The sequence below is a fragment of the Oryzias latipes genome, chromosome 17, assembly GCF_002234675.1.
Source record: "Oryzias latipes chromosome 17, ASM223467v1".
Lineage (NCBI taxonomy): Eukaryota > Metazoa > Chordata > Actinopteri > Beloniformes > Adrianichthyidae > Oryzias > Oryzias latipes.
The window spans coordinates 13250759-13266957 of record NC_019875.2 but is presented as its reverse complement, the minus strand read 5'-3'; the positions used below and the strand labels follow the sequence as shown (position 1 = coordinate 13266957).

The 16199-nt window shown below is 42.2% G+C and overlaps 1 protein-coding gene across 1 annotated transcript; it reads right to left on the bottom strand.

Annotated features, from left to right (window-relative positions):
• Positions 1 to 2651: 2651 nt before the first annotated feature.
• Positions 2652 to 8397, bottom strand: LOC101161508 (homeobox protein engrailed-1-B). Its single transcript, XM_004078875.4, has 2 exons — positions 7617 to 8397; positions 2652 to 6106 (listed from the first exon to the last, which is right to left on the bottom strand). Exons 1-2 carry the CDS (start codon positions 8026 to 8028, stop codon positions 5790 to 5792), a joined length of 729 nt encoding a protein of 242 aa, XP_004078923.1. The 5' UTR covers positions 8029 to 8397; the 3' UTR covers positions 2652 to 5789.
• Positions 8398 to 16199: the final 7802 nt, after the last annotated feature.

Genomic DNA, 16199 nt, shown 5'->3' with positions numbered 1-16199 from the left:
TGGTAACAAAATATATTTTAGAGACCCACCAAAATAAAATTCATGTTTTTGCTGTTTTTAACATGTTCTTGTGGTATTTTTCTCACGATGAACGAAAACGAAACTTAAAATTGTTATTCTGAGTATTTCTTTGTTCAAATAATGGTGAATCAGGAGCAGATAAAAAATGTGTTTGGAAGAAATCTTATTTGTGATGTAGAAAATACGCTGGGCAGGTCACAAGCTCCCTCCTTCTCTCCATTCTGATGCATCCACTTGCAGACAAAGAGATCCAGAGGATAGCTCCAATATTCCTCACCGTTTTTGTTGAAGGTTTGAAAAGAAAACCCAGGAAGAGTATTCTGTATCCATGTTGAGTTGTTGCCATTTAGCTGATCTTCATATAGGTTCTAAAAATGGTACTGGAAAGCTGCATACAGATAATTATAGCTCAGAATTTTTATGATCAGTGTTGTTCAAAGTAAATATGCAGCAATGCTGTAATACAAAACAGGATCAATTTCCCATAATAATGTTCAATCTATTTTCGAATCCTGCTCTATCCCTTTCTCGGGTCACTGTGCTGCCAGAGCCTAACCTGCCTACTTTTGGGCATAGGCAGGGATTTTCAAAATAAAGCATCTCTCCGCATTGAAACTCATCATCAGATTCTTGTAAGACTTTTCATAAAGTTTTGTTTCAGAAAATTACTTTTTAGATCTCCAAAAGTGCACTGTGGAAAAAATCAGATACTTAAACTACTAAACCCACAATTTTACTTTTGATTCTTTTGAATAAAGGAAGATTGAAGGTGCATTTGCTGCTTGAATATGAAACCACCATTTAAAGTTTCCAATCAGGGGCTGCTTATAATTTTGAGTTGATGTTTTGACAGCTGCCCTCACGCTCTTTAGGTCTGTAGTTCAACGCTCTGCCTCCTATTGTCTCCCCCTTCATCCTCCAATGCTTCCTCTCAGGGATTGAGTGGGGCTCATGGCATGTCCACAGCTGACAAATCAAGGGTTACCGAGGTGCTTACAGGCTGAAGCGCTCAGGACACGATGACAGATCACCGCCTAAAACGCTTTTTAGCTTTGGTGGAGTGTCCTCTCAGAGGACTCATCTCTGCAATACCCAATAGAGGAATACAAATAAATCTTTATGGAGTTAAAGTGACCAACAATTGCACCAGCCGCACCAACACAAAGGTCTACTTCCTGTGCTTGATAGGTTTTTTTTCTGTATTCATGTTTTAAAAAATATATAATTCATGGGTTTGAAGGCAAACATCTTCATTCTGGTCTCATCTGTCCAAAAATTGTTCCATTACTCCTCAGGTTCACTTTACAACACTTACTCTACCACACCCTCCTCATTTCTGATAAAACATATATGTTGCCTTTCATTTTTACTGCACTGGTCTCTTTATAAGGAAACAGTATTGTAAAAGCAAACATCCAAAGAAAACTAAATATTCTTCATGAAACTCCTAAATATTTTTTATAACTTTGGTGCATATAAAGTTCCTTAGCATGCCATGGAGAGCTGCAAGCATCAGCCCAGACTCACTGCAGAACTAGAACTGCTTCAGGAATCTGCATTTATAGAAGGTGACAGATCAGAAATAAAGCAGGGGAACTTTGTCCCTCTGAGCTGGATTTTTTTCCTCAGAAATCATCACCCTGCACAAAGTTTGCCCACCAATTATTGGCATTAACTTGTTTTTTAATAAGATTAAAAAAATATTTGTCCTTCAGATTAGCATAGTTAAGTGTTCTTTTTTTTTTTTCCCCTTTTGTGTGGTGGGGATGGGTTGCAGTATAGCAGGCTTTGATCAGTGTAGCGCAGCGAGGCCCGGGGCAGGCCCGGCCATCCACGGCCTGGGTGTGAAATCGTTCTGATGTCATCCCCCCATTCTTTACCTTCTCCAGCTTTTAGTCGCCAGAATTATATTTCCGCCACAAAGAGTCCGTCCCCTTCATTCCATATTCCAAGTTGACTAGGAAGCATTTAAAGAACTCCGGCCAAATCTCCCAGTGGGGGGAAGGGGGCTGGATGGGCTGCCCTTTTGTCTGACGGGGACATGGAAGACATCAACACTTTGTGATCTGTACCTCTCTTTTCTCCAAGTTCCTGCCCTTTGCCACTGCCTGTCCCAGAGCCTGCGATTATGACAAGAACTTTGCGTAAAGTTGATATTTTCCTGCTCTCCCTTTGGCTGCGGTCGCTGATGCGTTGCATGGCAACCCCCATAAGACAGCTCATAGCCAAAGATCAGTGCAAAGGTGACATTTTTAAAGAACCAACATGCAATTTTCTTGTTTAAACATTCGAATGGACTACATTTGAATTTATTTATGAAACAATCCAAATGAATGTGTTTGATCCATGAATCAAAAGAAACTGAATCTTAAACGCTGCAACAACTCCAAGGTCAGAACCACACAAGTCTAACGCCACCCTAAAGGCTGTGTCTTTTGCCAGAATTCATTCATCAAAAGAACATTCAAATCATTACAGCTTCTATCAGAGAGAAGGAATTCAGCACCGAACCCAGCTGGACTGATGGAAAACATCAGTTCTGCATGTTTTCAACTAAAGATGTAAAGAAACTTCTTGTTTGAAACCAAACACAGTTAGCTTGATGCAAACTGCTTAAAAAAGGAAGCAAATTCAGTTGTTTGACAGATTCGTTGACATAACTTTTCATGTCATTGTTTATTATTATTATTATTGTTATTATGGAGCCACATTTGTGAGGAACGCACATAAGTAGATTGCAGCTGGAAAAGGAAAACTGTTATTTACCAAAGCCCGTTCCGGCACAGACTCTTGTTCGGTGCTTGATGGATTGGAAGATTGAAGTTTAAAAATATATATGTTGGCAATTTAACAATGTATTTGTTTGGAGCAGCCACTGGCACCTCCTCCTCCTCCTCCTCCTCTTCATGCTGGGGACCAGCCTGCTCCCACATTAATGAGGGATGACATTCCACTCTGGATCCAGCAGCAAGTCAGTCACTGTGACCATATAGAAGAAGAAATGTGATCCATTCCAAAAAAGACACCGATGGTTCACTGCTACTCTGGTTGAATAAAAGCACTTCCTGAGCAGATCTGCACATTATTTTTGTAAATGTATTTGTTTGAAAATATCTTTGTTTTTACGGTGAAAGAAACAAAATAATTTTAAAAACACGAAAAAAACTAACGTAGAATTAGGAAAAAAAGGGACTTAAAATGTTTTTTTCTTCTTCTAGAAAGTAACGTCTTATCGTCTTAGACTCCTGATGACTTTTTCTTGCATTTATATTTCAGATATGAGCAGCGAAACACTTCCCCCTGACAGACAGGCAGATTTTGTGGCTTCCTACCAATAGTAAATCTGGAAATACGTTGTCACGGCAACGGAAGTGATTAAAAAATGCCAGGAACACTGTGGTGCGTTCAATGACCCTTGCAACATGAATTCTTAAGTCTCTAAAACACAAACAAAGAATTTTATGTATTTAAAAACATCAAAAATTTGGGATAGATTTTTAATTCTGTTATTTACCTGTTTGTGTGTGTGTGTTCTCGTTTTACTTTACACGTTTTTGGTAAAATCTCCGTCCATAGGTTTTGTGTTTTTTCTTGGTTTTGAGCGCATACATTTATGGGAATTCAACCCCTCACACACACACACACAAAAAGTTTTGACATCAACTTTATTATCATTATTTTTTTAATTATGATTATCATTTTTTTAACCTTTTATATTTATTTTATTTGACATTAAAAATTGTTTGGGCCAACTTGGAATGCGATAATTGGCTGAAAGTTTCCTTAATTTGCGCCTAAATAAGAAGCCACGGAGTAAAAGGTGTTGAACACGAACGTGCTTCTGTCTGTCTGGATTCAACTGCGGAACAATCAGAAGTATGAGGAGATCAATGAGGCCCCATGACCATATACTTCAACTTTTCGTGCGCCTCCCGATTTTAGGGCCGAGGTGGCTGCTTTCTATGGAACGAGGCTTCACACAGATTTACTTCCGATTATCTTTTCCCGATCACTTAGTCAACATCAAGTTGCAGAAGCTGCACGCTCTGTTGTGTCGCGGAGGCAGCGTGAAACCAAACGCAAAAACGCGCAAACTGCGTTTTTGCGTTTGGTTTTACGACCCGACCAAACTAATTGCACGGATGCAAAGAGCAGACATACAATGTGTCTAATCAGGTCTGATTTTAATTTACTAGATGAACGGATTACAGAGACTCTTAAGAGATTACGCGCTGATTCTGTTCATTTAAATTGTCTCTTTTTTCCAGAAGGTTGTTTACTTTGGCAGGATTGACGTTATCCTTCAGATATTAACAAATAATCTTTTTTTTAAACAATAAATAATAGGTAACTTTACTGCTAAAAAACCCCAAAGAAACGTGTTTTTGCAGAAAATGAGACACTTATCCACAGATGTGGAGAAATAAAATCTGTTTAATGGATAATTTGGCATGAAAAGCTTTGGAACTAGAACAAAAACTGTTCTAACTTCTGGTAAATAAAATAAAAATAAAACAAAAAGTTACTTTTAATACAAAACACGTTTTTTGCTGACGTTAAAAAACATTTAGGATACTCGTAGACAGAAAAGCATAAACAATGATGAATTGGAAACGATAATATATCCTTTATATTTCCTTCCTTTTTCTACTTTTTCTTTTGTCTAAATTTAACGTGGGGATTCATGTTTTTTTTTTATCATGAAACGTTTAGCTCCAAAACAAAACCGTTGAGTCTAAATATGACAGACAGAAAAGTCCTGGAGGTCGCAGATGCTTTGTTATTGAAATCCACTTCATGAAAAAGCGGCACACAGCAAAAAACAGGAAACGACCACAGACTTTGTGACATTTTAAGGCTGAATCCTTTAGACTCACATTGATAAAAAAAAAAAATAATAATAATAAAAATCTTCATTTGAAAGCACCATCCGGTTCCTGTCTGGTTAAAGTAAGAGCCAGCAAAGACAGAATTTCATTTTCAAGTATAGAATATAGCTGGGAAATAAGAAAGTGAAGCTTTGTAAATAAAAAATGGAAAATCTCTTTGGGTTTGTTTCTTCCAGTCATGAAGATGAAAGCGCAAAATCTTTCTGTTTTTATTGTGAAGGAGCCCGTGGTTCCTTTAAGGCTCAGATAAAGGCAGCGCAGAGAAAAAGAATAATATTATTAATAAAAAAAAAAGTCTTCTTGTTTCGAGAACTACAAACTGATCTTCAGTTCATGGGGTAGAACGACCTCTACATTTAAAGCACTTCTGTGCGCGTTTTTCATGTCCCTTTTCCCGCATTTGTTCACACGTTCGCACCATTGCGGTGTTCTCTACCCTTTACGGTATTCTCTCCCCGGGAGACAGGGCGCGGGAGGCCTGAGCAGGGAGGTCACAAACTGTTTTTTTGTATGTGAAGTGCTCTGCTGGGCGCATGCGCCCCTTCACGTGCGCTCACCTGCGGGTTTGGACTACCTGGGGTTGGGTTCGGGAGCGTGCCAACCGACTCGCCTCTCTCGGTTGTGTCCAATCAGAGGCCCACAGAGGCCGTAGAGTCACGTGACACAGGTCATCAAAGAGCGCGTGCTCTCAGAGCCCTCCACTGTCCGTGCTGTCACGCGCGCTTCGTCAGCCGGAGCGCGTGAGCTCGCTTGATTTGAACACAGGACACCACCCAGCCCCCCCAACAGAGGCCCGCACATAGAAATATGCGGTTGTTGCGGTATTGAAACTTTAAATCGCGCTTTATTGCATGGGGTTTTCGTCGTGGGTTCGAGTTCCTAGTCGCTGTCAGACTTGCCGTCCTTGGTCGTGGAGTGGTTGTAGAGTCCCTGCGCCATCAGGTGGAGCGCCAGGGAGTTCTTCCCGCCGGAGGCCTTCTTGATCTTGGCACGCTTGTTCTGAAACCAGATCTTGATCTGGGACTCTTTGAGGCCGAGGTCCCGGGCCAGACTCTGCCTCCGCTGCTCCGTGAGGTACCGGTTGCGCTGGAACTCCTCCTTCAGCCGCTGCAGCTGCTCCGAGGTGAAGGCGGTGCGGGGCCGCTTGTCCTCTTTGCACGGAGCGGCGGCTGTCTTTGGTTTGCGGGATCTGGGCCCTGCGGATAGGAGGGGGCGGCAAAGCAAAGCTTCAGCCAAACAAACAAAGACACCCCAACTTCTAATAAGGTTTGGGAAAAAGATCAGAAAACGCAGCTCGGTTCCGGTTAGTGGTTCAGAAAACGAGCGTTTCGGGCCAATAGCGTGCGATCGTCCCATGGGGAGGGGGGGCTCTGACCTCCCATTATGACTGATCGTGTTTTCCTGAGCGCGTGGAAGAAGAGGCAGAAGACGAAGCGCGCGCCCCTTTAAAACTCAGAGAAAACAGCTTTTGTCTGAGAAAACTCAACTCCATCAGGTTTTTTTGTTTGTTTTTTTTCTGTAAAATGCCTTTATGTTTATGGAAATTAGAAAATAAAGAAATAAATATAAATCTATTTGCTAAATAATTTGTTGGCATTATGAAAATATTAACTCCAACTCTTGCACCTTTAAAATATTTTTTTAATCCCACCTTTTTACATGTTAAGTCAAAGTAAATATGAGTAGAAAGAGTTTTTTTTTAAATCTATTTCGTTTTAGGATGTATGATCAGGCTTTTAAACGGGACGGAGTTTCACAATACTGACTTGTACACTAAAATCCTTTAAAGTATTTATTTATTGAATTCAAATAATATATAAAAAATCCCTAAAAAACAGTGTGTGTGATTCTGGATCAATAAAAGGTTGTTTATATATTTTTACATCTGTAGAATTTCTATTTAGGCCCATGAGGGACCGAGCGACGGAGGCCTCCGTCAGCTTCGGGGGGGGGCATCGTGCGGGTCTTCTCTGGGAACCATAGCGGCGCTTTCCTCCGGGACCCATGGGTCCTCACTTTTCACCCCCACCCTTTGTACAAAATTATGCAAATAGAACAAAGAAGACGAAGGAACAAAGGCGTAAAACTTGGAATTTTTTCCTCACTTTTTTCTCGCTTTTTCGAAGCCTTTTCCTCAATTTTTAGGCCTTTCCCCCATTTTTTTTATTCTGTCGCGAAATTGACTTCAAGTTCTTTTTTTTAAGTTTCAAACCCAAATCTGAATGTAACAAAAACACCTCCCTTGTTGTTGCTGAACTATTGTGTTCATGTTGAACTAATGTGAACTATTTCAAACATTTGGAAGCTTTAAAATTTATTTTTAGACCATTTCTTTTTTTTTAAACATTTACAGAAAAAAACAGACTTCAGGCTTTTTTCTGACCATCGTGCAGCAACAAAACACACCAAGCCTCTCCATCATCTCACAAAAGAAGTTTTTCCCTTTTTTTAAATTAAATTTCAATAAACTTAGAGAAGTTTATGATGAGTTCTGGGAGTTGAACCTATACGTTTTTGTTCTGTTCAAACTGATTAAACCTCATAGTAAAATATATCGTTCAAAAAGAATTAATTAAAGACTTCTTTAAAGGGGGTGGGGGGGTTATTATTTTTCGCACCATTTAGTTTTTATTTGCGTTAAAAACATTTTGCTTTAGTTTATTTAGTTATTATTATCTAACTTCGTTAAAAGAAGCTTTTACTAACCTGCTGAGGGTCGGTCCGAATAACGGGTACAATAAACCCACGCCGGCCACAGCATCGGCTTGGCTGCGTTGGTCTCGGTGCCTTGCTCGTGGGCCCTGACCTTCACCTCGTCGTCCCCGGGTTTTAGGTGTGAGCCTCGGTCCAGGTCCCCGCTCTGTTTCCCTCTCGGCCCTGCGGCCCCTGGGCTCCCCGGTTTGGGGGCCCTCCTCCCGGTGCAGCGCTCCGGGGCCTCCGGGGCCTCCTTTCCGCGCTTCCCCCGCAGGCCGAAGTCCGGCCTCAGGATGTTGTCGATGTAGAAGTTGGTGGGCTGGTGCTGGTGACCCGGCGGCTGCAGCAGGGGCCACACGCCGCGGCTCGACTCCTGGCGGAAGTTCTGTGGGCCCCCGGGGTCCTGGGGATTCTTTTCCTCCATCACTGTGCTCCTCCACCTGCTCCTTCTAACGAGTAAACCCAGGAGCTGCTTTGATCAGTCCCTGCAAAACAAGAATCCGTCCAGAACCCGCGAAACAAAAGAAACGTCTCTTTCTGCTGCAGCACTCCTGGATACGAGTCTTTGCGAGGGCACCTGAGGTGATGCTGACATCCTGCAGGTCTCGATCTCTGGACCGGAACTGCGTTTGCTGCGTCCACCTGCTCAGAGCAGCTGCACCAACAGAAACTTCATCTGCTCAACAACAATCACCGCCTCCGGTTTCAACCCGCACCCAGGACGCAGCGTTCAGCGGGCGGCTTTTACGCCACGCTCGCTGCTCCTTCTCTTGGATTGGCTGGGATGCTCTGCCATGACGTAAGCGCCCAGACACGGACACGTGCCTCTCACCAATGACGGTACAGAGTTTGTGTCACGTGAGGCTTCGGGAATTCCCCGAAGACACAGGTTCGTGCAATGGGGTCCAGATGCGTTCAGGTGACGGATAAAAGTTGTTTTTGACAACACCGATTCTGGAGTTGACCCTCGGGCCTATTGTCACGTGCTCCAATCGGTTCGTGGCTATTTTCAACCCCCACTGTGATAAAAAAAAAATCGTGTTTTTGGTGTTTTGAACATGTTCTAGCATTTTTCTGTATTTAAGGACATGTGTACAGAAATGTAAGCTCAAAATTGCATTTCTGAGTGGGGTGTGTGGGGCTGTAAGCTAGCAGGAGAGAGTGTAAACAGAGGGATGATTGGAAATTGGAGCAGGCTTAAAAATTACTCCATGCCATATTGGTCCCGCCCACAATCCAGTGGCAGATTTTTCTACCAGTCTGTTGTGGCCAGCACTCTGTTCTTCTCGGTGGTCTGCTGGGGGGGGGGGGCAGCATATCTGCCAGGGACAGTAATAGACTGAACAAACTGATTAGAAGGGCTGGCTCCGTAATCGGTTGTAAAATGGACACATTTGAAGCTGTGATGGAGAGGAGGACTTTGAATAAGCTGGTATCCATCATAGATAATCCAGAGCATCTTCTCCATCCTGTACTTGATGGTCAGCGGAGCACTTGTTCCAGCAGGCTAAGGCAGCTTCGCTGTCACACCAACCGCTACAGGAGATCAGTCCTGCCTCACTCCATTGGACTCTATAACTTGTCATCCATTCGCAATAGATAAAGTCGTTTAAGGTTTGTCTGTTTGTTTTTTTCTCTCCTGAGCTGTCACGCAATACAACTGTTCTTTTCACTGATGTTTCTTTCTGATTGGTCCTCTGTTGTCATCTATTGTTTGTATGTTTGTATCTTTAGCCTAACGCTGACGCTGTAACAACCAAATTTCCCAAGCTGGGATCAATAAATCTTTATCTTATCTTATCTTATCTTATCTTATCTTATCTTATCTTATCTTATCTTATCTTATCTTATCTTATCTTATCTTATCTTATCTTATCTGATAAACTCTGCAGAAACCAACTTCTTGGAAATAACACAGTTTTATTAATTTTGTTTTTGTCTAAAAACAGCATAATCATTATTAAAAGATCCCTGGGAAAACTGTTTTAATAGATCAAAAGATGACCGGAAAAAAAATCCTGTGCCGTTTTCCAGGACATAGTTTCTGCAGAGCAGCACAAGTTCATCACAAACTCACCTCTGAGTTGTGGGACTGTTGGTGCAGAGGTAAGCAATGACCCCTTTGTTTAAACTCTCTCCCACAGCCCCTCACATAACTGGTGCAACGAAAATGGTGAGCAACATTGACGTTTTGATCCAGATACCAGCTTAGACGAGGTAAACAAAGACGTTCATGGATCTATTTGCTGTAAGCGGATGTTCTTAAAAGTCCTGATATTTTTTTTTTTCACAGAATCTATAGCTGCTTGTCCTGCTCTTGTCTATGAGGTGAAATATTTTAAATCTTTTTTGTGTTTTTAGTTCTGAGCTTTCAGGATCAGGTTCTCTGGTTGGGTGTGGACACAGTACTGATGAAGCCTGACTTTATAGGTTGGGGGTAATAAAGTCATATTGTTGTGGGACATGATGACACTGAAATGAGAGACATTCTAATGAGAACAGCTCAGGCAGAGAGGCAGGGGACAGTTGGAGGTTGGTGTGGGAAACCACAGGCTCCTCCATGACCGTGGCCTGTACCTCCTGAGAGTATCCTGGGGGACACGCCTCAGTAAATACAGAGCAGGACTCTGTGCCAAGTCTCAATATACGTCAAGAAGTTCATTTTTTTTGGTAAATTAAATGGTACTAAACTGGCTTTGTTTGACGAAGACTGGGACGTTTTCTAAAACAGAACAGGACTTGCACTTTAGGTGGAGCTGGAGAAAGTCTGTGTGTTTCCGTGTCGACCGGATGTCCTTCACCCGTTAGTGTTGGTCCTTTGTTAGCGGCCTTTGGATGATGTAGCCAGTAACGTGTTGGCTAAAAGCCAAAGTTCATTTATTTTTTCCAACTGAACAAAGGATAACACGCAGCATCAACGCCACAGGCGTGCAACCACAAATGAAAAAAAAAAAAAGACTTCAATGGTGCAGAATTTTAATCAAGTAAAATAAGGGAAAAAAAGACAGTCAATGAAGTAAAAAAATTTATTATTCATTATGAGATAATTTTTGCATTATTTTAGGTTTTAAATCTTGTTTATGAAAGATAATGTGATTAAAACTGATTCTTAAAGAAGGGAAGGGAACATCTAACACCCCTCCATTTGCAGTTATGAAAGTTCTATTTTGTTATTTTTGGTATATTTAAGGGTTGCAGTGAGGGCCTGTATAAGGGGTATCAAATAATAATTGTAATATTTTTTTACAGTTTACATGTTTTGCAGACCGCATGTTTTTTACACTTTTGCAGCTGTATTTATTTAATATTTAATATTTATTTCTTTATTTCAGTCAGACAACTCTTGCAGTAAGAAATATTTATTTGACATTTTTCCACATTCTTTAAGTTGGCATTCACATATTTTCGTTTGGCATAAGGCTCCGTTCAATTCCATAAAACTTCCATAAAATTTCCATAAAACTTTCGGGTAACAAAACCCCCCTTTACGGAGCCCACAGGTGGAAGCCGGGGAGGAGGGTGGGGCGAAGAATGAGCGCTGAAGGTAAGAAAGAATGAACAACTGCGCACCTGGCTTAAATAGGAGGCTGAGCAGGTGAGTTAATTAACTGAACCGCCCTGGGGTATTTACCTGAAAACACTGCTTCGAGTATCTGCCCGAAATACGATAAATCGTCATTTCAGTCAGACAACTCTTGCAGTAAGAAATATTTATTTGACATTTTTCCACATTCTTTAAGTTGGCATTCACATATTTTCGTTTGGCATAAGGCTCCGTTCAATTCCATAAAACTTCCATAAAATTCCATAAAATTTCCATAAAACTTTCGGGTAACAAAACCCCCAACACTAAAATCATCCAGAAGAAGAGAAAATGTGAATGTATAATCAGTGTGTAATAAAATGGGGTGTGTTTTCGGCAGCATTCCATTTTCATTTCATTTCCCAGTATGACTGCTATGTGTGACCCGGCACCATTGACCGTTTGGGCCGCCCCCGTTCGAGTACAGCGCCACGAAGGGAACATGCTATCTAGTGGATCTGCTATGTGTGACCCGGCACCATTGACCGTTTGGGCCGCCCCCGTTCGAGTACGGCGCCACGAAGGGAACATGCTAACTAGTGGATCTACTATGTGTGACCCGGCACCATTGACCGTTGGGCCGCCCCCGTTCGAGTACAACGCCACGAAGGGAACATGCTATCTAGTGGATTTGCTATGTGTGACCCGGCACCATTGACAGTTGGGCCGCCCCCGTTCGAGTACAGCGCCACGAAGGGGACATGCTATCTAGTGGATCTGCTATGTGTGACCCGGCACCATTGACCGTAGGGTCGCTCCCGTTCGTGGAAACCACTAGAGGAACATACTATCTGAAAGAGAGAGGGAAAGAAACAAAAGGGGAGCCAACATAAAATTACTTATACGTGATCTTAGAACGTAAGCTCACTTCCGCAAAACGCTGTGCAGAACTATAATTTAAACCGCCAAACAACCCGTATGATACACTAACTTAACATCCAATCCAAAGCTTCCGATGGCGTATGACATGCTTAACAGCCATTATTGGAACTTCTATTAAACCAAGAACAAGTTTGATGGCCATAAACTCTTCCATTTTGGCAACTATATATACACGCGCTTAAGTAACATCCATTATTTCGAAGCTCCCAACGACAGTACCACGAACGAGCTTAATAGCCATAATTTTCTCCATTTGGCATACCAATTATAAGCGCTCAAGGAACATCCATATAATGAGGTTCCATCCCAATATTAAGAACGAGTTCAACGCCCATAATTACTATGCTTCTTTGGCATACTACAAACAAATGAGCTTAAGAACCAGATTCGAGCTCCTCGCAGACTATGATACAACTTAGAGCAACCTAAATTTTGAGGCTTCCACCTGGCTATAATTTTCTTTTAACATCTATAATCGAAGAATTTACATTCATTCTGCGGTTGACATTGATTAATTAATTCAGTCAGAAGTGTCATTGGAATGCAGAGGAGGTCCAACGCCCCGTCACTTTCAGTGCAGCAATAGGTACGTCGAGCAGTCATCGTTGCAGCACCAGATCAAGGAATGCATGGGTGACATCATTTCCTGGAAACGGAGAAGCTGATCGGGGCGTAGGTGTTCGCAGGCTCAGGATGCGATGCATAGATAAAAACAAAGCAGTATTAGTCTTGACAAGAATATATAAATAACCCAGAAACTGATCAGTTTCAAAATGATTGAGATAAATTAAATAACAGTGCTTTTAAAAAACAAATCTGAGAAAGTGAAATTTAGTAGATAGTAAAGGTAAAGACCCATTGTGGATTTATCGCACCCTAGAAACCACCATAATTACAAATTCCAACAGTGAAATGATAGTGAAATATATGACCTGCACGAAATCTTAACACCAATTTTTTATATATTCCAATGATGAGAAAAGTAACCTTTGACAGTTTCAGAGGGACGCACCTTCAGGAGGCCATCGAGGAGTAGTAGATGGGAAGAGTAGCCAAGGAGATTTGTAGATGAGGAAGGTCAACATCCCACGTGGCAAAGGATTACAGCTCGGCTGGATTTGATGCCTTGTATTTGATATAAGTGGTTCTCAAATTTTTTAATTAGCCAAGGGCGACTGGATACTGCAAAAAAGAACTTGAGAGCCATGAGGGATCATAGGTTTTGATAGTATTTTTGCTAGACTGAACCTTAAGCATTTAGAGGCGGAGTATAACAAGCCTCTAAATGGGGATGCATCTAGCAGAGTGTCATCTGCTTAAAAAAAGCAGATAGAAGACTGACTTGTGGACACAAGATTTAACTCTTGAACTAAGCTTGAGAGCGCAAGTGATATATATTTCCTACGGTCAGGGTAGAAGTTGCTCAAGGTGTTATTTAAACATTAACCAAGTCAACCGATGACACAATACTATCATTTAATATTGAAACAGCCTTAATATAATCTCCAAGGATGAAATAACCGGACGACCCCTTAAGAACCATCAGAGCCGTAGATTCTGGCGGCCGGACAAACACAAACCACTCTTCTTAAATCCTTTTCCCCCAAACCAGAAGGCGCAGACTCAGGAGAACAAGTGGAGGGAGCCTGAAGACACAACAGGTATCACAAAACCACTCCAGGCATAGAGAGGGAAAGATCAAACGCAAAACACGAAAATCCAGAACAGGAACACGTGGCCCAGGATCGAACAACCCAGAACAAGAACACAAGATGAACGGATGACCATAGGACCAAAGCTACAGCAAATGTCAGGTGGCCCAATCATTGACGAATCATATCCAACCAAAATTTGAATAAACGACATGCTGCACAAAAGCTAGAGATGACATAATGGGGAGAGACAAGCATCAATGAACCACCCAAATCTATAGAAGAAAAAGAAATCCGGACGGGTGGAGGACCGTACATTATAGATAACGTGGAAACCCAATTTTGAAAATAAAGTTTTTTCACAGAGATTCAAAAGACCAGGGATACAGAGGAAAGTTGGCCACCAAGAAATCATCGATAACATGCAAAATGAAGGGCACCCATCGCCTACAAATATCCAGTACAGGGCGATAAAGTCGATTTTATGAGGACTGCCACGACAACGGAAAGGTAAACCGGCAAACACCTCGAGCGCCAACTGAAGGCCAAGAGACGCCACTGAGAGGCATAGAGGCAGAACAGTGAGACCATCAGTGACAGTCATCCTCAGCCTTATATCGCGTTCGGAGGAAAATCGTGGAGACAGCATGGGGAGCTGAAGAAAATGTATACTAATCCTGAAGGCGCATGGGGAACCAGGCCACTGATGCCCAGAAGATTAACTGCGAGGCGCTAACAGGTCCAGATCAAGTCACGTCAACCTGAACACTTCCTAGGGGCCACCCTCAGTGGCGGCTTTGAAAACGATGCCCCGGAAGAATCCATCACATAGCCCCCACAAACCTCCAACCAAACTAGAGAGAGAATAACAAATTAACTGTCCAGCCGAGAAAACAAGGCCGCGACGAGACCGACACACTCACTAATGCGGCCGACGCAAGTCCCTGAGGACAGGGCAGGACCCACTGGGGTACACAGAGCGGGGAAAAACAGGCGAAGCAGAACCAGATGCAGAATGTGCAGGGGCAATGAACGAGGATCGCTGAGTGAATAAAATGAGCCATAGACGCTGCATAAGAGAGACCAATCATAGGGAAAAATGTCCACAGAGCAGAGACGGGTCCAAGAGACACTGATTCACATTCTAACTAACCAGCAGCTACAACAACGAAGAAAACAAACAGAAGAAACGCCATAATAATAAAGCCAGCATCAAATTAAAGATAAGATTTACACACAGCTCCCAAAGAACAAAACAGCAACAGAAAACAAATGCTAAAAGCCACGATAAATTCAGCCAGCATGAGAAACCTGTCCAAACGAGGACTGCCAGCCTTCACAACCACAGAAAGGACCCCACAACCCCTGAAAAAAACAACCGGACGACACAGAACTACGCAGCAGAAAAGGAATCAGAAGCGCATCATGAAGGACCCGGAGTCAAAACCACAATTCCCAGGGTCCTTAGGGGCGTGACGTCACCGAAGTAAACAGGAAGTGAGACGCAGCCATAGAAAACTACACGGGAAAAGTACCGCATGACGCTCACCGTGGATAATTGGGGTGACCAGGGCAGACGAGAAGACCCGGACTACTCCTGATCGGGGGGCACGGACATCCAGAACATCGCGGAAAGCACACCCCTTGCAGATGCACGCGACTGCGGCGAAACGAACGCGCTGTGCGCCGTCAGCCGCCCGCGGATCGGAGGAGAAATTAAGGAGAGCAGACGCGGCGAAACGAAAACCCCACATCAGAAAGATGGGGATCATCCATCCGAAGGACGGGGGAACACAGCAAGACGCCGAAAGAGACGGAGACCCGCGGCCTCGGAGACCGGCGAAAAAAGAGCGCTGAAGGTAAGAAAGAATGAACAACTGCGCACCTGGCTTAAATAGGACGCTGAGCAGGTGAGTTAATTAACTGAACCGCCCTGGGGTATTTACCTGAAAACACTGCTTCGAGTATCTGCCCGAAATACGATAAATCGTCATTTAATAAGAATCTCACTTTTGATAATAATAATAATTTTTCAAAATAATTTTAGTAATATTTTTAATTATTTAACATAAATGTCATTTGTCATTTTCCAATGTGATGTCCTTTATTGATGTTATATTATATAGATTATTTCTGAATGTCCTGTTGCTGCCACAGATAAATGAAATTTCCCCATTGTGGGATTGATAAAGTCATCTATCTATCTATCTATCTATCTATCTATCTATCTATCTATCTATCTATCTATCTATCTATCTATCTATCTATCTATCTATCTATCTATCTATCTATCTATCTATCTATCTATCTATCTATCTATCTATCTATCTATCTATCTATCTATCTATCTATCTATCTATCTATCTATCTATCTATCTATCTAAATTCATTTTGGTTCGGGGGCCACGTTCAACCCGTCTGATCTCAAGTGGGCCGGACCAGTAACATAAAAGTAAAATAAAGAAACTTTTTTTTTTT

Coding starts and splice junctions, on each gene's coding strand:
- LOC101161508 (XM_004078875.4), bottom strand. CDS start 8,028: ATGGAGGAAAAGAATCCCCAGGACCCCGGGGGCCCACAGAACTTCCGC. Junction 6,107..7,616: donor TTCGGACCGACCCTCAGCAG/GTTAGTAAAAGC, acceptor TCCTATCCGCAG/GGCCCAGATCCCGCAAACCA.